This window comes from Aspergillus flavus, chromosome 1 (genome assembly GCF_009017415.1).
Source record: "Aspergillus flavus chromosome 1, complete sequence".
NCBI classification, from domain to species: Eukaryota; Fungi; Ascomycota; class Eurotiomycetes; order Eurotiales; family Aspergillaceae; genus Aspergillus; species Aspergillus flavus.
Genome location: NC_092406.1, coordinates 290,147 through 311,196, shown reverse-complemented (window position 1 = coordinate 311,196; position 21,050 = coordinate 290,147). Strand labels below are relative to the sequence as shown.

The 21,050-nt window shown below is 48.9% G+C and overlaps 11 protein-coding genes across 11 annotated transcripts; 4 read left to right on the top strand and 7 right to left on the bottom strand.

The window, feature by feature from the left end:
• Nucleotides 1-38: 38 nt before the first annotated feature.
• Nucleotides 39-1,659, bottom strand: F9C07_2199077 (ribosomal subunit 39S-domain-containing protein; the record flags this gene model as incomplete). Its single annotated transcript, XM_041289061.2, has 4 exons — nucleotides 39-66; nucleotides 211-482; nucleotides 546-984; nucleotides 1,094-1,659. 4 exons carry the CDS (start codon nucleotides 1,657-1,659, stop codon nucleotides 39-41), a joined length of 1,305 nt encoding a protein of 434 aa, XP_041141728.2.
• Nucleotides 1,660-1,836: 177 nt separating this feature from the next.
• F9C07_115 (putative 3-ketoacyl-CoA thiolase) lies at nucleotides 1,837-3,078 on the bottom strand (the record flags this gene model as incomplete). Its single annotated transcript, XM_041284432.1, has 1 exon — nucleotides 1,837-3,078. The coding sequence occupies one exon, from the start codon at nucleotides 3,076-3,078 to the stop codon at nucleotides 1,837-1,839; it is 1,242 nt and encodes a 413-aa protein (XP_041141729.1).
• A 772-nt stretch (nucleotides 3,079-3,850) lies between these two features.
• F9C07_114 (uncharacterized protein) lies at nucleotides 3,851-4,812 on the bottom strand (the record flags this gene model as incomplete). Its single annotated transcript, XM_041289062.1, has 2 exons — nucleotides 3,851-4,666; nucleotides 4,732-4,812. 2 exons carry the CDS (start codon nucleotides 4,810-4,812, stop codon nucleotides 3,851-3,853), a joined length of 897 nt encoding a protein of 298 aa, XP_041141730.1.
• A 60-nt stretch (nucleotides 4,813-4,872) lies between these two features.
• Nucleotides 4,873-5,137, top strand: F9C07_113 (uncharacterized protein; the record flags this gene model as incomplete). The annotated part of the gene is made up of 2 exons (XM_071507596.1): nucleotides 4,873-4,977; nucleotides 5,051-5,137. 2 exons carry the CDS (start codon nucleotides 4,873-4,875, stop codon nucleotides 5,135-5,137), a joined length of 192 nt encoding a protein of 63 aa, XP_071365414.1.
• A 1,366-nt stretch (nucleotides 5,138-6,503) lies between these two features.
• Nucleotides 6,504-7,793, top strand: F9C07_112 (3-deoxy-D-arabino-heptulosonate 7-phosphate synthase; the record flags this gene model as incomplete). Its single annotated transcript, XM_041289040.1, has 3 exons — nucleotides 6,504-6,546; nucleotides 6,611-6,666; nucleotides 6,798-7,793. 3 exons carry the CDS (start codon nucleotides 6,504-6,506, stop codon nucleotides 7,791-7,793), a joined length of 1,095 nt encoding a protein of 364 aa, XP_041141731.1.
• A 627-nt stretch (nucleotides 7,794-8,420) lies between these two features.
• On the bottom strand, nucleotides 8,421-9,327 carry F9C07_111 (cytochrome oxidase c assembly-domain-containing protein; the record flags this gene model as incomplete). Its single annotated transcript, XM_041289063.1, has 2 exons — nucleotides 8,421-8,899; nucleotides 9,030-9,327. 2 exons carry the CDS (start codon nucleotides 9,325-9,327, stop codon nucleotides 8,421-8,423), a joined length of 777 nt encoding a protein of 258 aa, XP_041141732.1.
• A 375-nt stretch (nucleotides 9,328-9,702) lies between these two features.
• On the top strand, nucleotides 9,703-10,707 carry F9C07_110 (uncharacterized protein; the record flags this gene model as incomplete). Its single annotated transcript, XM_041289041.1, has 3 exons — nucleotides 9,703-10,169; nucleotides 10,311-10,350; nucleotides 10,465-10,707. 3 exons carry the CDS (start codon nucleotides 9,703-9,705, stop codon nucleotides 10,705-10,707), a joined length of 750 nt encoding a protein of 249 aa, XP_041141733.1.
• A 448-nt stretch (nucleotides 10,708-11,155) lies between these two features.
• Nucleotides 11,156-12,799, bottom strand: F9C07_2227002 (uncharacterized protein; the record flags this gene model as incomplete). The annotated part of the gene is made up of 1 exon (XM_041284433.1): nucleotides 11,156-12,799. The coding sequence occupies one exon, from the start codon at nucleotides 12,797-12,799 to the stop codon at nucleotides 11,156-11,158; it is 1,644 nt and encodes a 547-aa protein (XP_041141734.1).
• Nucleotides 12,800-16,218: 3,419 nt separating this feature from the next.
• On the bottom strand, nucleotides 16,219-16,515 carry F9C07_108 (uncharacterized protein; the record flags this gene model as incomplete). Its single annotated transcript, XM_071507495.1, has 1 exon — nucleotides 16,219-16,515. The coding sequence occupies one exon, from the start codon at nucleotides 16,513-16,515 to the stop codon at nucleotides 16,219-16,221; it is 297 nt and encodes a 98-aa protein (XP_071365413.1).
• A 966-nt stretch (nucleotides 16,516-17,481) lies between these two features.
• Nucleotides 17,482-18,934, bottom strand: F9C07_1001900 (uncharacterized protein). The gene is made up of 2 exons (XM_041284440.2): nucleotides 18,277-18,934; nucleotides 17,482-18,223 (listed from the first exon to the last, which is right to left on the bottom strand). The coding sequence occupies exons 1-2, from the start codon at nucleotides 18,690-18,692 to the stop codon at nucleotides 17,998-18,000; spliced, it is 642 nt and encodes a 213-aa protein (XP_041141735.2). The 5' UTR covers nucleotides 18,693-18,934; the 3' UTR covers nucleotides 17,482-17,997.
• A 242-nt stretch (nucleotides 18,935-19,176) lies between these two features.
• Nucleotides 19,177-20,030, top strand: F9C07_107 (uncharacterized protein; the record flags this gene model as incomplete). The annotated part of the gene is made up of 2 exons (XM_041289069.1): nucleotides 19,177-19,827; nucleotides 19,896-20,030. The coding sequence occupies 2 exons, from the start codon at nucleotides 19,177-19,179 to the stop codon at nucleotides 20,028-20,030; spliced, it is 786 nt and encodes a 261-aa protein (XP_041141736.1).
• Nucleotides 20,031-21,050: the final 1,020 nt, after the last annotated feature.

Sequence of the window (21,050 nt, the reverse complement as noted above, 5' to 3'; positions counted from 1 at the left end):
GGGTTTGCTTTGGCTGCTTATATCGGCTACTGGACCGGTTAATGTTGACATCTTTTACATTTTTGGCTAGATAAGAATTGTACATGTATAGTTACATTAGTAACATGAGATAAACTAAGGTTTTCATTTCTATAGTACAAAATATCCTGCAATTAACATGCTACAAGAACAGTGACTAAACAATGGGCTCAGGTCGGATCGGCAACCTACTCAATAAGCCCTCTGGAACGAAGCTCAGCCTCGATGACCTTCTTCCGGCCCAACTCCTCGTCCCTATCCATTGGCTTCTGTTTCTTGGCGAAGACTTTGACGTTGGGCAGGTTTTGGAGACCTTGGCTGTTGGCCAGGTAATCTGCCAGCTTCTTAGGCTTGGGGTTAAGAACCGACTGGACGTATTCAACTACCTGTCCGACCGTGGCAACCGAGTGAACGACAGGATCCGGGAGGTAATGGCCGCTCAGCTGAGAGAACCGCTTCAGGAACTATAGCACGGGCAAGTTAACAACTGCGCAACGCAACTAGCTAGGATAGATAGAAGCACTTACAGCAAACTTCGTAGCAGGGTCGCTCAATGAGAGAGACAGGAAGCCCTTGTCCCGAACATCGGCGTATCCGAAGAAGGGAACGTTCGAATCATTCACCTCCGCAACGAGGTCCTCCCACTTTGACTCATCAACGGCCTCCTCGACCTCCTCCGCTGTCTCTTCCGCAACGGCAGACTCGGGCTGACCGCCGATCTGTTCGAAGATATAAACGAGAGCCTTCTCGGCTTCCTTGCTAGGATAGACCACGGCCTGTTTCCACTCGCCGGGCTGGATCTTGCACTTCCAGAGCATCTTGAAAACTGATTTATCGTGCTCGACGACATCGCAGACCTTCGACAAAGGCTTGTTCAGACTGTGCATCAGGCTAACTTCGACTGCCGCTTGGTGGGCGGCTAACGACAGTTGGCCCTTCTTGGTGACTTTCTTCTTGAGCATAAACCTACATGACAGTTAGTCAGGATCTGCCTGTATTCCTTCCCCATTGACCGGCATAAACAGCTTGACTTGGTTATGACCCTAAGGTCTCCAAAAACGATAGAAAAACGTACGATTCATAAGCGTCGGCCTCAGAGGGAGGCAAGTCGGACCACCTGCCCAAGTGACCCACACGCTGAAGTCCTTCCCATGTAGTTGCAGGCTCATACGCCTCAGCGGAAGCGAGCTCCGCTTCATTCTCGACCTGAGTCTGTTCTGAGGTCTGGGCGAGATTCTCCGGCTCCTCCTCCTGCCTAGCAGGCTGGTCTTTCTTGAATTTCCGTTCCAGAACACCTTCTCCACCGTAGGGATCCTTCAGGCCGGGCGGGTTGTCTGTACCCCAAATCTTGCGGCGCACTCGTTCGGTGATCGGGGTTGCGTTGGACGCATTGCGCAGGAATTGCCGGGCGACCAATGGGCGTGGGCGTGCTTCTTGTCTACAAACTGAGCAGACGTAGAGAGTCCGAGAGCCCTGGAGGGACGATACCTCCAGGTTTAACAACCGCAATGAAGGACGCATGGCTGTGGTGTGACACGAATTGCGGACTTCAGCCACCTTTAGAAAAGTTTCATGATTCCCGTTCGGAGGTTCATCCAGGCACCCCGTCACGTGAGTTGTAGTCCGGGCTTGGCATCGCATGGCTAGTATTCAACATTAGGATTACACGAAAAATAAAGAGATAAAATATTGGTTTTATGGATTACGTAGTATGGTGGTGTGCGTGCTTTTATATATACCTTGAAACTGTCATTCTATATGTACATGCATATACGCTCGCTCATAGCATATTAAAGTTGGCCATTAATTTTTACAAGTTTACTCCCGAACAAACATACCAGCCATTCCCATACCGGTTCCAATGCACATGCTGACAACACCGACTTCCTGGCCGGTACGCTCCATCTCGGGCAGGAGAGTGGCGAGCTGTCTAGCTCCAGTGGCACCGAGCGGGTGACCGATGGCAATAGCACCACCCTTAGGGTTGACCTTGGCCTCGTCAATACCCAACTTGCGGATAGAGTAGAGCGCCTGGGAGGCAAAAGCCTCGTTGATCTCCCAGATGTTAACATCGGAGACGCTCATGTCGAGCTGCTGAAGAAGCTTGGGAATAGCAACAGCAGGTCCAACACCCATCTCATCGGGAGCACAACCAGCAACAGCGGTGCCGACCCAGCGGCCCTTGATGGAGGATGTCAGTCCGAGTTCGGTCGCGGTGGAACGACGCATGAGCAGTGCAGCGGCAGCACCGTCGCTGACCTGCGAGCTGTTTCCGGCGGTGCTAGCACCAGTCGGGGAGAAGGCTGGCTTCAGACTGGCCATCTTCTCGACGGAGATGTTGGGGCGGACACCATCATCCTTTGTGACGGTGATTTCCTTCGGGGGCGCATCGGGGTTTTCAGGGTCAAAGGAGAGGGTCTTCACGGGCACGATTTCGGAGTCGAACAGACCAGCGTTCTGCGCAGCAGTAGCCTTCTTGTGCGACTCGGCGGCAAATACGTCCTGGTCCTCCCTCGAGATACCGTAACGAGAAGCAACGTTTTCGGAGGTAATACCCATAGGCATGATGCAGTCCCGAGAGTCCTTCGACGGCGACTCCTTGAGCTCGGGCCACAGCACGGTGGGGATAGCGCGAGATCCGTAATTCCGGGTCATGGACTCCATTCCTCCACCGACACCAATGTTGAGAGCGCCTGCCCGGATTCCGTTGCCGATCGCGGTAATAGCAGCTAGACCGGACGAACATTGTCTGTTGATTGTGTGGAAGGGAACCGTGTGGGGGAAGCCTGCGTGAATCTGAGCCATACGGCCAGCCTTTGCACCGCCGAGCTCTTGGAGAACGGAGCCGATAGCGACTTCCTCAATCAGGGCTGGGTCGAGTTTGGGGTTCGCTTCAAGGGTCGCCTTGAGGACATTGGCGAGGAGTTCTTCGGGGTAGGCATCTTTGAAACCGCCTTTCTTCGCACGAGTGACGGGGGTACGCAGTGAGGAAAGGATGACAATGTCATTGGGGGACTTCTGGAGGACCTGGCGGAGGCCCTGGGGAATTGGAGATGCCATAATGATAGACTGTAGTGGGTTTCAACGCGCACAACAAGCTGAATTCCGGGGAAACAAGAAATAGAAGAACATTTATATGAATGAAGGATGGGTTGCCGGACAAAATTCCGGGAGCGGGCCCTCTAAGAGTGGACATGGCCCTTGAGAGCTTGCCATCAACTGCCGGCAACGAAGATCGGCTAAGGCTTCTTCCGCCGAGGTTGGGGAAGAAAAAGTGTGGAGATCCGATCTTATCATTTGGAGTCGGCCACCTTAATGCTAATAGGAATCTCCCTGGGAACATGGCCTCCGTACACGCGGTTTGTCCACCCTCGGGCCATTAGTATCTGCGCGACAAACACAGTGTTTACCAGCTCAACCAAAGCTGATTATCATGCAGGTGCTACATAAAGCCTCATCGTAGCTGATCGCGAGAATGCGTCAGTTCCGTACGTCGGATAGAGTCGCTTAGGTCAGCCGCTTCGGAACGACTTGTCGGAAGATGGGTATTCCACTTGACTGGGTCTCTTTTTTACCCAGATTACCAGCACATCACATCCAGACTTCATGGTTTTCTCCATTTCTGAAATAAACTTCGTTATACACAAGCCCATTGCCACCTTAATAGTAAATTGGACAAAGTCAACCCCACCTTCCCGAACGCCTTGAAAACGACTTCATGTACGATGGATCTCATTACCCACTCGATAACTCCGTTCCAATCCTGGTATCTACAACGTAATAATGTACAGGTGACGGTGATCGTGATAATTGTGGTGAATCGTAAGACATATCAGGCACGAATGATATGACTATAGTGGCCTGGCACCTTGCACCGGCACTTTTCGCAGTCGGCTCGGTAACCCATAGAGATAGTGATTTTCTTCTTATTTGACGCGCTCTTTGACTTGGGTTCCTGCAGCATACCTCTCGCACTGTCCATTGGCGGCATGGTCTCCTGCATGTTGGGCGAGCTCCGCTCCGTCCCTAACCATGTGGAGGGAGAAAATGAAGCAGGGCGAGACGGGTTGTAGGTCATATCCACGTCACTCGTAGTGTCTTTAATGCTTCTCATCGCATCTTCACCATCACTGACTGGGCTGGGGAGGCGCTGGGCATCCGAGTAACATGGGGTTGCGTCGTGAGAAGTCGGGTGACATGTAGACAACGTCGAACCATGGTCGCTCGTCGTTGGGGGAAGATATCCATACGCGGAAGTTGCAGCATGCCGCTCACTGATGGTCAGATACTGATTAAGTAGACTGTGAGGGATTGGCGATGGCTGGATATCCTCATTGCCGCGCGCACTAGTTGGCCATGGGTAATGGGTGCGATCACCGATCGACGGCAGCATATCTCTATCGTAGTCTATATCCATTGCCGAATTGGAAGCGTGACAATGCGCTGCCTGGTGGGGCAGCTCCCCCTTACTATGTGTCAAGCCGGCATGCACGTGCTTTCTATGGCCGTCATTACCATCGTCATCATCTGAGGACTCCACGGGTGTCAACGTAGATAAACCTAACTCAGCGATAGCTCTGGTAGCTTCGGTAAATGTTGGCTTCTGGGAACAGTGCGGGGACGTGCGGAGAGCTAGAGAACGGTGCTTCTACATACTCAGATGTCAGTGGCAGAGTCATGGAAGTGAGAACAAGGGTTGCTAGATAAACAAACCTTTCTCTCGGGGATGGCGCTCCTGTCAAGATCGGCAAGCTCTTCATGGTCCCTTGGACGTTTGGACGAGAAACCGAACATGACCTTTTAGCGGTCTAATCCGTGACAGAGAAGAAAATGTAATGGTGTTGACCACGTTGGATGCAGGGCCATTCAGCTCCGATGACCAAAGCCAAAGGTGATGGCAGGCTGGAGGAGACTCTAACGAATAGAGTCTCCGGCAATAATGGTGATTACTCAAGAAAAGTAGGTTACTGAGTCATGCCCGATATCTCGCTAAGTCGTAGGGTAAACAACACATGGAAAAGATAGATACTAGGAAGTGGAGGGTGAGAACGGATGCAGTTCTGGCGATACTCTCAGTTACACCTGCATCGGACCCGAACCTTTTAGCGTTGACGGGTAGCCCCCAATTAGGGAAAGCGGCCCACCCCATATTTAGCCATAATTATCCTCAGACAATAACTAAGGTACGTAGTGGGGGGAACAACATGTGGAGTGCTTGATTATCCCCTTCACTGTAAGTAGTATTTGCTGTAACTTTGTTTTCTCTTCTCTCTTTCTCCTGATTGAATTTGTCAAAATAATTCATAATTGTAAGGACAGATCATTCAATAGATAATGCAAGGGGCTGGCTTTTCTTTACTCCGATTTACGTGAATGAAGAGAATACATATATATCCAATGTGCATGAATGACAGCAATGGAGGCGCTTACCCAATGGGGTTACCGGGACATCAGGCATCCAATGAGTACGAGTGGCTGGACCAGCTTGCTAATGCTGGGGTTATGATTAGTCTCAACCTCGTAAACTGTGTACACAAGACTGCAGCAGACATAGGCTGTTCACTTTGCGGTGTATCCCCAGAAGTATTCTTTGGTATGTACTACCACAAGTGAAACTTGAACTGTAAGGAGAGACAGCGGTGTAGTACTACTATCTTCCGCTATAATCAACATACTTTTGTATGAGTGCGCCAGGTTTTGATCGGTGTTTTATATATATATTGAATCGCTCAGCAAGCTGTCATTCGGGGAAAGTAGGTCGGTTCCGATGATATAGGATAAAAGAATGATTCGGATCTGCTAAGCACCAACCATGTCCGATAAAAGGGTAGTATCTATGTTGCTCTAAGCGATTTGTTAAACCCTAGGTGGTACTTAGCTTAGTGTAAGTACGTATCTGGTCCCAGTTGAATGTAAGTAGATGCATCAGCTGTGTATGCCCCTCGGAAGTGACGGAGTTCCTGGCCAATTACTTCGATGATTTCCTTTGAAGGGACTAACCCAGAATATAGAAATAAATTCCTGTGAGACGGCAGTAAATCTGACTGTGTTTGCATACTGTGTACAGAACGGTATATACAACCTCTTTCAGGCATACTAGTTGCCCGGTCCCAGTATTTCTGGGAGAAAAGACGGGCGTGGGCGTATTGGTATTTATCAGACCGACTGGACTGGCCGGTATTGCAAGGCTGTGAGTGGTCAACCTAAAATTTTTCAGTGTGTGTGAATCATTGGCGGCCCCACTCGGTACGCAATTTTACTATTCAAGGCGATCACCATCGTCGATTTTGATCGCAACTTCTGCATGCAATTGACCTTCTAACTATCACTCGTCTTCGGAGTATTCTGACTATAAAGGATCTGCCAATCCTCCCAATTCCTTAGTCGATTGTTGCCTTTCTAATACTTTGTCGACTGCTATTGTACTCCAAACCTCCTCCCCCTCTTTCTTTTTCTTCTTCAAACTTCCCCCCGCTACAAACACAATGCCCCTCGTTAACACAACAGAGGTCAATGAGGACACTCGTGGTAAGTAATCATTACTCTTCGAAGTTCGCATCCTGTCGAACGATATGATTCTCATCTCGACTAGTCCTTGGATACGATCCATTGCTGTCCCCTCAGTACCTTCAGTCCGAGATCCCAGCTGTGAGTCACCCCACTTCTCTGCCGAGGCACACACCTTCACTAGGGCTGAAGATACTTCTTGCTCGGAGAAGGTGGATGGCACGATACGATACAAAGATTTTGCAGGCTAATACTAATGGGTTCAAATGTAGCCTGCAGAAGCCACTGCCACTGTCCGCTCGGGCCGTAACCAAGCCGTTGAGATTATTGAGCAGCGCGATGACCGTCTGCTGGTGATGGTCGGCCCCTGCTCCATCCATGACCCTGCCACCGCTCTGGAATATGCCACCCGTCTCAAGGAGCTCGCTGGGAAGCTCTCCTCCGACCTTTGCATCATCATGCGCGCTTATTTGGAGAAGCCCCGCACCACAGTGGGATGGAAGGGTCTGATTAACGACCCGGATATTGACGAATCCTACAACATCAACAAGGGTCTGCGCATCTCACGTAAGCTCTACGCCGATCTGACCAGCATGGGCATGCCTATTGCCAGTGAGATGCTCGATACCATCTCTCCCCAGTACCTTGCGGATCTCATCTCACTCGGCGCCATCGGTGCCCGTACGACCGAGTCCCAATTGCACCGTGAGCTGGCCTCCGGTCTGAGTTTCCCCATTGGCTACAAGAACGGCACGGACGGCAACCTCGTCGTCGCCATTGATGCTATTGGTGCTGCCGCTCACCCCCACCGTTTCCTCGGTGTCACTAAGCAGGGTCTCGCGGCCATCACCAAGACCTCCGGTAACGAGCACGGTTTCGTGATCTTGCGTGGAGGCAGCAAGGGTACCAACTATGACCGGGAGAGCATCCGTCAGGCTCGCGAAGCCCTGCGTAGCAAGAAGCAGCGTGAGGTGCTCATGGTCGACTGCTCCCACGGCAACTCCAACAAGAACCACCGCAACCAGCCCCTGGTCGCCAAGGAAGTCGCCGACCAGATGCGCGAGGGCCAGGATGCTATTGTTGGTGTCATGATCGAGTCCAACATTCATGAGGGCAACCAGAAGGTCCCTGCCGAGGGCCCGAAGGGCCTTAAGAAGGGTGTCAGCATCACGGATGCCTGCATTGACTGGGAGACCACCGTCACCGTGTTGGAGGATCTCGCCGATGCCGTCCGCGCTAGACGTGCCGCCAAGGCATCCAGCGCCTGATTCAAGTTGGATTGAGTAGTGTTGGTTCAAAGAAGCATTGCCCTTATTTGTCTTTGGAGACGGTTTCGTTTAAGATACCAGAGCTGTAGTGCTTTTTTCCTCTTCTTCTTTCGGCTTCTTGGTGGCTTTCCAGCATTCTAACAATCTTTCTTGGACAGTCGATGCGATCGATCTGGAACACAGTAGAGAATAATGTGTGTAAAAGTTTTATCCAATTCTGTTATGTTGAATGAATCTTGGTTTCGAGCGGCATCTGGGGGAGTTCCTGTCCAAACAGAGACAATCATGTTGTGATCCAATCTTATTCACACTCGCACCTGTAGATTCGCACCCCATGCTCTAAGTTTTTTTTCATATCTTGGGCCGAAACCTATAACCAAGATATCATGACGGAAAGTATATGTACACAATATGAGAGGACCCAGTATTACATCGGCTCAAAACACACCTAACAGACGCCATAAGCCCAAATCGGTGGAATACAAGGAGAAGGGAAAAGAGACCAAATGCCATGCAACAGCAACACAAAGAAAACGGGAAAGAGAAAAAGCCCAGTCGGAACATCATCGAGAACGACCCCACCTCATCCTCACATCATCAATACTTTACAATCTCACCTCTCACATCTTACCGACCGGTGAGCCAGCTCTTCCAGCTCTTCGAGGTCTGCTTTGCAGCGGTCTCCGCATTCTCCGCCAGAGCATCCAACTGACCCGGTTGCTGCACAGCAGCAGGGACAGCCGCAGCGGCCTTTGCCTCCTCCGCAGCCTTTGCATTCAGCGCCTCCAGCACCCCCGGCTTGTTATTCTCCGCTGCACCCTCCACCTTCGAGGCAGCATCCTCTGAGCTCAACCCTTCGAACAAATACCGCTTGAACTTATTCCAGGGCCGTTGCGCCTTCTCCTCCTGTTTCTTCTGTTCGTAGATCTCGCCGATCTTCTCGTTCTTGAGCAATTCCAACTGTGCCGGTGTGGCGGTTCCGCTGGCAAACGCCGTCTTCGCATCCTGCAACGTCTGCAATTCCTTCTCGATCCACAGCGCCCGTTGACGACGATTATATAGCGTAAGAGACACCATCGAGTAGACCGTTAACGCTCCACAGATACCTACACAAGGGAACAATTAGCCACATCCATCCTACTTCAAGGACAACACAGCACAACACTGCCCTGCCATAACATGGCATAATCACATAACCACCGAAGGAATTAGAAACCCGGAAAGACAAGTACTAACCCGAAGCAGCAATAAGCGTATAAACCATAGTCTTATGCGCTTTGTTGGCGAACCGTCTCCCAAAATCGATCATGGTATCCACGCGTGAAGTCGACTGCGCCATCCGGGCCGCCCTAGCCTGGGCCCGCAACCGCTCGACCTTCTCTTTCGGCGTCTCTTGACGACCACCGTTGCCGGATCCCTGCGACTGAGCGTTCGCCATGAAGCCGGGGAGCTTGTAGGGGGCGGCACCGGGCTTGGAATGCGCGTAGGGGCCTGTGGCCGTGAAACGGGTTGCGTCTGCGGCGGATCGGGACATGGCGTGATGTTTTGTTTTTTTTTTTGTCTTTTTCTTCTGGTGTGTCGGAAGGAGAGGAGAGGCGGAGGGGTGTATGAGGGGGTGTTTGGGGATCGGGACACACCGAGTTAGTTGAGAGGAGTTAGAGCATTCAATTCGATTAGGTGTAATTGTTGCGTGAGGATCTTCCGGGAAATTTTCATCCGTAGTTGGACTGGCTGAAAGGAGTCTAGGCGGGAAGCGCGGGCGGCCAATCGGTTTGGAGTGATTGTACGGCGGGATATCTGACATCTTACTACTTACTACCTACTAGTCCTGATATATAATTTACTGGGATTTAAACCACAGAGATAATACTCTCGTATCAAGGATAGCAGGAAATCAAAGGAGAGGAAAATGTCCTACAACACCCCCGACCTCTCCTCCGTCCTAGCAACCCTCTCAGCATTATCCAACCAATCCCAACCCCAAGCTCAAGCTCATCCACAACATCAACAACCATATACCACCAACAAGAACACCCAAAATGTTCCAGAAGATGACACAGACACCTATGAACCCTCCGAAACAATCAACCCCCTAACACCATCCCCAAACATCCCCCACCCCAAACCCCAAGCACATCCCCAGCACCCAAAACCACCCACCTTCCACCTCCCAGACACCTCCACAATCACGACCTGGCCCCCAGCTCTGAAAAGCATTATGCGCACCCTCTCTACCAACGAAGATCTGCAACGGAAAATCCGGTTCCTGATTCAGCGCCAGCATGATCATGAACGGCAGTGGTGGGCGGGGAGGGAGGCGCTGGTGAGAAAGCAGAAGGCTAGGGTGGAGAAGAAGAAGGAGTTGGATGCTGTTTTGTGAGTTTCCCTTTCTTCTATCTCTTTTCTTCCAACTTTGGTTAATTTTTTTTATTTTTATTATTATTATTATTTTTTTTTTTTTTTTACTTCTTGGTTTTGTTGAGTGATTGTCTACGTTGGTGGCTAATGGGTTTGTAGAAGGTCTGTGGGCGCGCCGGTTGATGAGAAGGAGATTTCGGTAGGTTTCACTCTTTCTTTCATTCTTTTTTTTTTTTTTTTTTTTTTTTTTTTGCCTGGGTTAGGTGGAGAGGTGTTTGGTATGCTTTCTCTGACTAAGAGCTAATGAGTACAGACGGCCGAAGAAGACCGCGCTGAGTTGACCAACTACGATCTGAAGGTCTACAAGGCGTCGAAGCAGATGGCCGATGCCATGACGGGGGAGCTGCGGACATTGCAGATTCCCTTTTTCAGTATTAAGCAGAGTCTAGTCTTGGACTCGGCGGGGTCGGCTCATCTTCCTGGGATCGGGAGGGATGAACTGGCGGTTCTACGACGGAGGATGTTGGAGTTGTTGCAGGATTTTTGTAAGGAGTGATTGGCATGTCCTGGGTCCTTCGGAGAAAGAGGAATAGGTCATGCGCTGGATTTATGATTATGGATATGATTATGTACACCGATTGTCTCTATCCTCGGCCCCCCGGCCAAACCGTCTATTCCGTTCGCCTAAGGATCATGCTCAGCTCCTGAATCTTCCAAGCCATACATATATGCAATTAGCGAATCCCATGAGCACACAATGCGTCGACCACGCCGTGTTACAAAGATACAACCAAACAAGCCAGATGCCCGAACCCCGAAGCCAACCCAAACGCGCAAAAAATGAAGTGAAAGAATTATGAGGTAACCATAACACCGGATGATGCAATATGAACGCCGTGCGAGGCTCAACAGACCATCAACAACACACATACAACGACAAATAGATGACTGTGGTGTCTTGTTTCCCTGGGAGACTGAAAAAGCGATTATATCTCCCCTGCAATTCACGCCGATGTCTTTTCGGCCACAGCGACCGCAACGGCAACAGCAGCACCAAGGATCCCACTTTCAGGCGCCGGGTCGAGGCGGACGGATGGACTGGGTGTCGCTTCCAGGGTGCCCTTCGAAGCATTCGTCTCCTGCAACAGCTGATTGATGTAGCCCTGGCAGCGATCCCGGAAGCCAGGGTACTTATTGATGACACTGCCATCGCATGCAATTGTCAAGCTCTGGGAATGTTCGCTCTCAACCACAGTCACCTCTTGCGTCTCCTTGATCGACGATGTTGCAGAGGCGGTCACTTCGGGGAACTCGGCTTCGTTGCGCAAACTCCACATGCTGTGGATGGCTGTTGCCAGGTATCCCGCGGAGCGGTTGGAAACGATCTCACAGACACGACGTAAGAACTTGAGATCATCCACAGTCGGGGCCCGGTGGAACGTGTGCTCCTTCTGGAGGAGAGCCGCAGACGAAGAGAATGACGATGACGTATCGGCCTCAATGGCTGCGACGATGCTCGTGTCGAACGAATAGGCGTCGCGCATCGAGCGGGGCAGTTCACCTCCAAACAGCTGTGCGGTCTCCACGGCTTCCACGATGATCAGTCGAAGAATTTCGCCGAGGTAGCGCCCCGTGATCATGTATTCTAATGGTTGATAGTCGGGCCGAAGATGCGTACGGTTGATCACATCGTCCCATCGGCTCATCGGCAAAACCTTGCCACCAAACATGCTCAGCTCGCTATTGATAATGACGTGCTTGGCGTAGTCAAACCAGCCTACGGGTCTGGTGCCAAACTTGGTCAATCCGATCGCATGCACGGGGAAATGAATCGCCATATTGGTTCCCGTTCCGAGAATCAAGGACATGCGGGTCTTGGGGTCCACGTAAGCGCGAGAAAGAAGAGTAGCTGAGCTGTCGTTTACAATGGCACCCATTTGGAGGTTCAAACTACGTTTGCGACATGACTGGACAATCAAATCTCCTAGCTCCTGTCCCACGGTACCATTCGAGCACAGAAACCCCTTGCCCATCTGAATCACTAAACCACTGTTGATGGACGTCTGTTCCACCGGGAATGACCATGACAAGCCCATGGACAATGGCGCGAGTTCTCGACCGTACTGTGCGCCGACCTCGGAGAGCATCGAATCGATCTTCTCCGCCATCCAGTCAAAGAATAAGGTTCCCTCCAAAAGCTTCACCTGCTCGTCAATTGGGGACGAGTTGACCCGCAGAATCTCCATGTCGCCGTTTCCACGAAGCTCAATCAAAGCCACACGGAAGGTAGAACCTCCTACGTCGAGGGCTAGGAAGGTTCCCTTCTCCGTTCCTGATGGTAGCGCATGGTTGTAGGACGGTAGCATGCTCACCGGACTAGACTGCAGACAAATGCGAAGCTGTTCACGAATCTTTTCGGACATCATGGCCATGTTCTGCAGGGACAGTGGGGCTGTGAACACATGGTCGATCTCGTCAGCAAGGTCATCGAGGGTACGACGGCGCCAAGATGCCCTGTGGAATGATTTCCTCTTGCCGGAGGAATCCCGGAAAAGTGATGGAAACAATAGCATAGCTTCTAGTGCGGCGACGACGTTTGAAAAGAGCTCCTGCATCCTATGCAGGACCTTGGTGAGGGAAGCCGACATGGTCCGTTCAAGTAGGTCGTTGAGTGACCGCCTTGTCCAAGTGGCAAAGATTAATGGTGACAAGTGAATTCAGATGCAATTAAGAGAGACGAGCGGGGCTTAAATGTTTAAGTGAAGTCCAAGATGAAATGAGCTCATAGGTGTATGCATCTGCCGAAGGAAGGGACCACTTGCGACAACAAGGGGTAATTATAGCGGAAGTTATGCACTCTCGGACGGGCTCCCGGAAAGTAGCAATTCACTGGCGATAGTGAATGAGAGACCTCAACGATGGTGATGGAGCCGAGTTGCAATGTATGAGACGTGAGGTAACACCGGTGAGAAAATAAAAAAGCAACAATCCCTCGTCAAGCTGTAGTGGAGACCGTCAGGAAAGCGAGTGAGAGACCCAGTGAGAGGGGTTAAATAAATAAATAAAAAATAAAAAAGTGAAAAAAGCTATTAAGTTTGTGAAATAATGAGAAAGGGTTGAAAATAGTGGTGCCAGAGGAGACTGCAATTCCTAAAATCTCTCCACCGAGCTAGTAGTCAATGGGGCAAAAGCAAGACACTTATGCCGTAGTTGCACGAAGCGTTAAGGTGGTGGTGGTGGTGCTTGTTTTTGTTTCCCCGTTGTAGTAGTATCGCCAGTAAGTAGTAGTATTAAGTAGAGTGGTAATGGTCAACGGAGGGTGACGGGACCATAACCATAGGCACTTCAAGCATGGATCAACGCGTGTCCATTCCTGGAAGGATCCAACAGAATGAATGGGTCACTAACCCTTCAAGGAATGATGGATGGGGGGGAAACGATAAAAAAGGTAAGGGTTTAGGTTTTCAAAGTGGAAAGGACAAACAACGGGGTGAATAAAGAGAGAACGAGTCAACAACAACCCGACTACAAGAGGGGGAACAGAGGGAGATTTGATTCTTTGATTGATTCACGCAGAAAGGAAAAGAGATGCGCCGGAGAGACAGACTGACTCCGTAATGTACGGTAGCGGTGGGAAAACCTTCCAACCCAGGGGGGATGTATTGCTGGTTCGGTATCGTCATAACCGTATGCGATTCCCACCCCAACCAATATGACCATGGGTGGAGATCCAGTTCGATTGCTACCCTGAAAGACATCTCGACTACTAATTCACGACGTAAAGGGGATCTAATAAAGGAACATCCAATGCCATGGCTCAGTGACCCATTTGAGTAGAACATCAAGTGGCACCTTTTTAACCCGCTAGAATTGATCGAGGAATATGAACCTGGAATCATGACATCAATCAAACACGCAATAAATCCTCTGATCCGCTACCAGGATATAATATAAAAACGTGATAGATCTGGCGCTTGAAAGATTAAGATAAATTACTGATTCTTATCTCTCTGTACTGTCCTTACCTCGGATAACAATCTGCGGGGAATAAATCCTGCTATCCTATCCTCCCGTTCGTCAGGATGATCGCCCTCCCAATTGTATACTTAAGCATAAACGGATGTTGACAACTGCCGGGTTCCCTCATCTCGCAGAACGAACAATGGATTGCCCATCGAATGGGATCTTGGAACCACTCTACCTGCATGGGCCCTACCACGTTGTGCCGCGACCAGAGTTACATTCAGGTTTCAACACCCATGATCTGGTTAGTGTAATAGATTTCCACTGCTCAAATGTGTAACCGTACTGGTAAACGACGGTACGCCGTTACGGCAATACCGGTTCTACCCTAATGTGCAATCCTTCCCACCTGCGTGGAATCGTCTGCTAGTTTAATTCGTGTCACTAGGAGTCCTACTTGTACTATAATTATCGGATGACGAGCTTGGGATGCCTAAGTTCAGAAGGTCTGCCAGGGAACCGACATTCCATAGAAATCACCCAAAATTCTCCCGAGTGGCTTGTCCTGGAATTAAGCAACAGAATGATGACGACGAGATAAATCGACAGGTTAAAAAAGGGGTAAAAATGAAATAAGTCTGAATTAACAAAACTAATCAGAAAATGAAAATAAAAATTGAAAAATCTTTCCAAAAAGTTGCCAGTAGGGTTGGTGTGGTATGTGACACCCATTTTGAGTGCAACGGTGGTAGTCGGTCTAATGAGAGTGGCCGAGACTGTTACACTGAACTGGAGACGGAACGGAAACTCCCCCAAACACCATCGCGCATCTTCTTCAGTCATTGCATTATCATGACTAGTCTAGATCCATATACTATATATACTCGTAGAGGTAGCCGATTCGATCATGATTATATCAATCTATCAGTGACGTGATTACCTCGACTCGCTTGGGATCATCGACTTTCGCTAGAGTTCTGTTGGTTCCACCCTGATACTGTGTATAAGGTTACGCCAGCTTAGGTACTAGGATGTCCGTGTGTCCTCCATCTGCCTGTAGAAGATTGTAGTATTTACGACATAGTATGTACTATACCTGTATGTATGCACACTGTATGAGGTACCCTCTGGACATACCTCCAGAGCTACGAGTCAGTCAGGAGGCATAATATAATCGATAGTTGTCATCGCCTACATTCCAGAAGCCCTGCCAAGAAACTGGAGGCTGCAACACGCGTACACCTTCTGATCCCGCTAGTCCCAATGCCGTTAGCCGACACGAGACCGTCACTAGTATCAATGCTACGGTCAGTTCGGTACTCCCGCGTACGCCTCGTCGCCGCCCAATACTAGTCGCCCGGTACCTCGCCCAGCGATCCTAATCTATAGGTGAAGAATTATATCCCCGTGGGATTTTACACCGGTCAGCAAGGGGTCAACCGAAATCATGAATTGGTGTGTTTCAAAATATCAAATGAGAAAACGACGGCGTATGCTTTTGCGTCCTATTAGGTAAATCTATCCTGTCTTTCCGTTCCTGGACCGTTCAATGTGAGATCTCAGATCCAGTCCAGGCAAAACTTCGGTTGAATGCGGTAAAACAATGTTTGTTTGGTTCCCACGGCTGTCAATCATTGAACAATGCTCATTGTCCGGTTTGCTCGCATACCACCCCGCCATTGGTTATGCGAGCTCATTGAGCAAGTGGGTAGTCGGTACTGGACAAGTTGTCGGTGTCGCGAAATCTACCACATCGATTGTTGGCAATATTCTAGAGTTTCATTCTCTTTCATTATTGTAATGGTTGGCAGGACACCACCACGTCACCGTTCTTTGTTCCCTCGGTGGTCCAGGCAGCAGACAAAACAGACATGTCGCAAATTGTGGCCATGCCCCTACCGACCAATGTGAATTGGTATGGGTGCTGTTCAACTGTAACATGAACACCCAAGAAATGGGGCTGAGTAAGTCACACACACACACACAATTGATGCACTGACGCTGAGGTGACTCCGTCGGAGAATTTAAACTAACTCTATGCATCGGCTGCAGATTCTCCAGACCAATCGCGTCATCTCGTTGTGGATGATGTTTGTGCTTCAGACTAAAGCTGCCTTATCGACATGTCATCGATGGAGTGGGGGTCGGGAGTCTGGGCTGGCGCCACTTTTCCTCCAGTGCAACCGTCCGTCGGTTCCTGAGAACTACTGATCGATGCTCTACCGATGTTGCAACCTTGTAAGACACGGCTGTATATCTGGCTCCTATAAGTGCCTGGCTCATCGTCCACACTTCGATCATTCTGTAGATCATTGATCAAATGTTGCCAGCGGACGAGTATTCCGTTGTATGTTTCACTTGTCAAAAGGTAATGCATGTTCCCATGCAGTTGCTCTGACATGGTATCAGGGTGGTCAATCTGTAATGCTACGAAGTCATGGATGCAATGGCATGGCACAATGACACAGTCTGAGACAGTGGTATCGCTCTTGACGATTGGATTCGACTTCAGGTCAACGTGATGATCGTCTTGGACCTGGATACCTGCTTACGTCCATATATCATCTGCTTTGCATGGCCAGTCGTTGGACAACTGTCTTTCATGTCCAAAATAAAGAGCTGTAGGGGTGCGTTTATGTTATGACACCACCCATGCTGGTGTCATACTATAACTTTACCGTAGCAACGCTTTATCAAATCTGTACTTTCTTTTTGAAATCTGGTAATTCATAGAATGAACCCAAATCGCCCACTATGTCCGTTGAACGAGTTCGGAACAAGAAAAGCATGTAATAGCTTGGCGGCTCCTACTAAGAACTGGTATCTCGCTCATGTTCATGTGCTCTTTCCTATACCAGAGCTACCAATTGTAAACCTCTGTAGGCACAAAGGATCGTAACAGACAAAATGGGCCCACAAATCCAGGGCGAGCGTCCAATTCAGTTAATCAAGAGCAAAAGGCTTTCATGTTCATTATATACAAATCCATATATTTTTTCAGCCATCATGATAAATGTGATCTTGATGTAGCCAATTACCAACGTGTCTGTATAGCGTCGAAATGTGCCAATATGACAGGCTCATCAGAAGAGGACTATAAGGTTGAGATCACGACACTGGGACTACATATCCACAGCTGTTCGTTACTGAGATCCATATTACTCCGTAGAGACTGAGAAGTTATATCAAAATAAAACAACATTTGGAGCGACCAGAGGAAAGTAGCTTGGATAGAATAGACACACGAAGAGAGAATAAGATGAAATAAAAATCAAGAAGGCGAACTGGTTAGTTTCCAGATAGAGATAGTCTGTTAGGAAGCTTATATTTGATTGATCTGCAGTACATGGATTAAATTAGAGCAGGGGTTGCATTTAGGAAACTAAATAAAATGTATTGACTCTTTACTACACGCAATTCTCTCTTACTACTCTACTGCCTTCCTTTCTCACACGTCTCTAATCCTTTATACCTTTTCCTTTCTTCATTCTCCCATTCGGCCCTGGATTACGTGTCTTTCCTATTGATACTTGTTTTAGCTCATTTGAAAACTCGCTCACCGTCTTTTATATGTTTTCTGACCATTATCATGGACTCTGCAACTACATCATCAATGATGCTAACATGGTGGTAATGACTGAAAGTAAACTAGAAGATTTTTCAAAAATGATAGACACATGAATGAGAGTTATCCAAGCTGAAGATCGAACGTCCCGAAAATGAGTCGTAGTCATAATCAATCCCCCAGGCTTATCTCAGAACACAACCTCTTAGAATCGCTCAACGCCCTAGACTAGTAGAGCTTAAGAATATAATACAACACTTTTCGCGCATCGTAAAAAGTCATAACTGTCATCGTCCGTCTTAGATCAGGCCACCCACATTAAACATTCCTCTTTTCCCTGATCGAAACCCTCCCTAATAGTCTCGGAACAGTTCTTCTCCTCGCTTTCACGACCCAGATGGTAAAGAAAAGAATCCCCAGAACCACGAGCGCCGTGACAAAATCAATTATCACCTCTTCAACTCGGGAACACTCGGCTAACAGTCCAGGTTTTGCGATAGGACGATGTTCGTCGGATGTGTGTGGTGGACTGTGCTGGTCTTCCCTGTGGGTCATTGATACAGTGCAAGGCGAGACAGAACAATAGAGGTGACGTACAGCAGGAGCTGTGGATTCGAGACATTCATTGAGGAGGGATATTCAACAACGGGCTCATGGTTTGAGATAGGGTCTGGGCCGTACTGCGGTTTCTCGCGAATCTGGATAGCTGGGTCGCGGTCGCGCATCCAGCGCTCGTAGTCAGTTTCGGGTCTTGGGAGCGCAGGCATCGCCCTTGACATTGAGGTAAGAACTATGAGATGGTATAATAGTTGGTGGTGAATATGGGTGGAGACTTGTATGTCTATTAACATTGTAACTAGTGTTGTTGCGTAGACACTAGGAATGACTTTGGATTGAGCAGCAACATGTTTGTCTGTAGGTTGAGTGCGGCGTTGGCTCTTGCGGAGACTTCTGGATGTCAGCTGGATACACATTTCGCGGTTTGTCAAACAGAACCGGGTTCTTCGATTCATTGGTCAGTGAAATATAAAATGGACAATATATTCATCTGCTTTCGCAGGGAGATTACATGTCTTGGTGGTAGAGAAGGGTGAGTTACATGTAGATATGTATTTCATTTTTCAACTACATTACTTTCAGTAGTACATTGTTCCACCATATATAAGAGCTTGCTTTCTAGTGGGCGATAAAATCAATGAAAGGGAAAAGAAGCACCAATCAGTCTGCTGTTTGTGGCGCTAATATATCTATTGCAGAATGATTGGTCTGTAGCTGAGCCAAATCAGGTGTCGACAGGCTAGCCCGATTGATCCATTAGTTAAACTTTCCATAAGGTTGATATCAACAATGAGATGACACTCTCGTATAAGCAGTAGGCAGCAGAATTCCCACGGTTCATTATATTCTGCACGGCTCAGAATATATAATCAATTTCAACTACCCTAAAGTACTGTATACACGACACTGGGTGTCAATCTCAGAATACCGCAGTGCAAAATGGACAAAAAGAGCGCCATCAGCAACAACAGTCTTCCCGGCTCTTCCACTCCCTCTATCTCCCGTTCGTCCATCAACCACTGCAGCTTTAACGGCCTCAACGCCGCTGATTCCATCCATCGAAGTGAGCTCGACTCAGTCAATGTATTTCGCAAAACTTTCCCAGAAAGCAGCAGGGTAACTTCTATATCGCCCGCCAACACCACCATTCGACGTAGTAAGGTCAGCCATACTGTGATCGCTAACTCATACGTCCGTCGCTGCAAGCTCGCTAACTGCGAGCTTATCGATGTGTGCTCCGCTAAATCCTTGGATGCCAATGACTCCAAGTTCGACAATGTGCGCTCGATCCGCGGCCACACCTCGGTGCGAAATAGCACCGTTACGGGCCAGAGTACTTTGAACCGGAGCAAAGTCAACGGGTCATCCGTCACGGATGAGAGTTGTCTGCGACGCAGTCATATTGAGGATGTTCGGATTGCTCGAAGTCGGGTGAAGAGATCGGAGCTACGGAATTGCGATGTGAGTGATTGTGTGATTATCAAGACAAATTTCACAGACATGATTTTACGCTATGGAGTCTGGAAGAATGGAAAATTGGTTGGAAGAGTTGGAGATAATGAGGTCGTGATGATGACTCAGGACGGCCAGGTGAGTTGCCCTACTACTTACGAGATTAACCTTGGTCTTCTCGGAGACGTATACTAAACCCGAGATAGAACATCGGTCATGTACCTTCGGAGAGGCTTGTCACTCAAGACGCCAAAGTATGGGCGGACGATGACCCCGACTCGGATAGTTCGGACAAGGAAAGCTTGGACTCAGATGACCTTCCACCTCCTTATAAGCCTTGATCGTAGTTAGGCTTTCCATGATGTCTTACGTCTAATGATGTGTATTTGTCATTTTTTATTTTTCAGTTTCCCTGCTATAACTGCACTGTGTTTGATACCTGCATATTTCTTCAAAATACGTTAGTCGCGGCCCAGAGTCAGTTTGTTTAGCATTTTACCAGCATGCTTCATAGTGATGCTTCAATCATGGCACGGACGGTCGACGGTCACTACAGACGTTGTTTAAGTGGACTTACGCATAAGTCGAGACTACCGTCACTAGCCGCAGGCTTTCTCTAGGCTTAATCGAAGAGCGTTTGGACCTAATCTTTATTGAGCAAATTTATCTCGTATTCACATGAGCCACTTGTTTATCAACAAAGCTGACCGGACAGAATATTGCATCATTCAGCAGTGCAGTCGCGGCAAAAACATGGACCAATCAATATATGATGCAGTCATCTATGAACTAGTGTCGTACTCTGGGGTGCTTGTATTAAGTTCTCAAGATTATGGGTACCGGTATAGGGCAGTGAAAGCCAGGGGAGCTAAGTAAAAAGCCGCAAAGTCCGTGAATCTGGACAGTTGGCACGCCTTGACCCTCTTTCTGGAAGTATTCTGACTGGTGGGCATATGGAAATAGGTTTCCAAGGCTGAGTGAGATAGAAACCGGGCTTTTCCGGGCTTCCTCGCGCAAGCCAATAAGATATGCGAGGGAGCCAACATCGTTGACAGATGACCAACATCGGGGTTACATCCCGCACATCATCTGAGCCCTGAATATCACTTCCATGCTAAAGCATTATACCCAGGCATGACTAGCTGCTAGGCCAACCGGTCAAAGGATCTATTTTTGACCGAATCTCAGAACATCCGGCTTCTTGAGACTTGCGCAGCCTTATGAGGGAGATTGATAGTACTGATCTTGGCACCCTGGCTCTAAGATATCACCCACTCGGGATAGCTGGAATAATGTACCTTATCATAATCGGCTATGTTGGGATTATGATCGGCGTGAAGGGTTCCGTATAAGACTCCCCA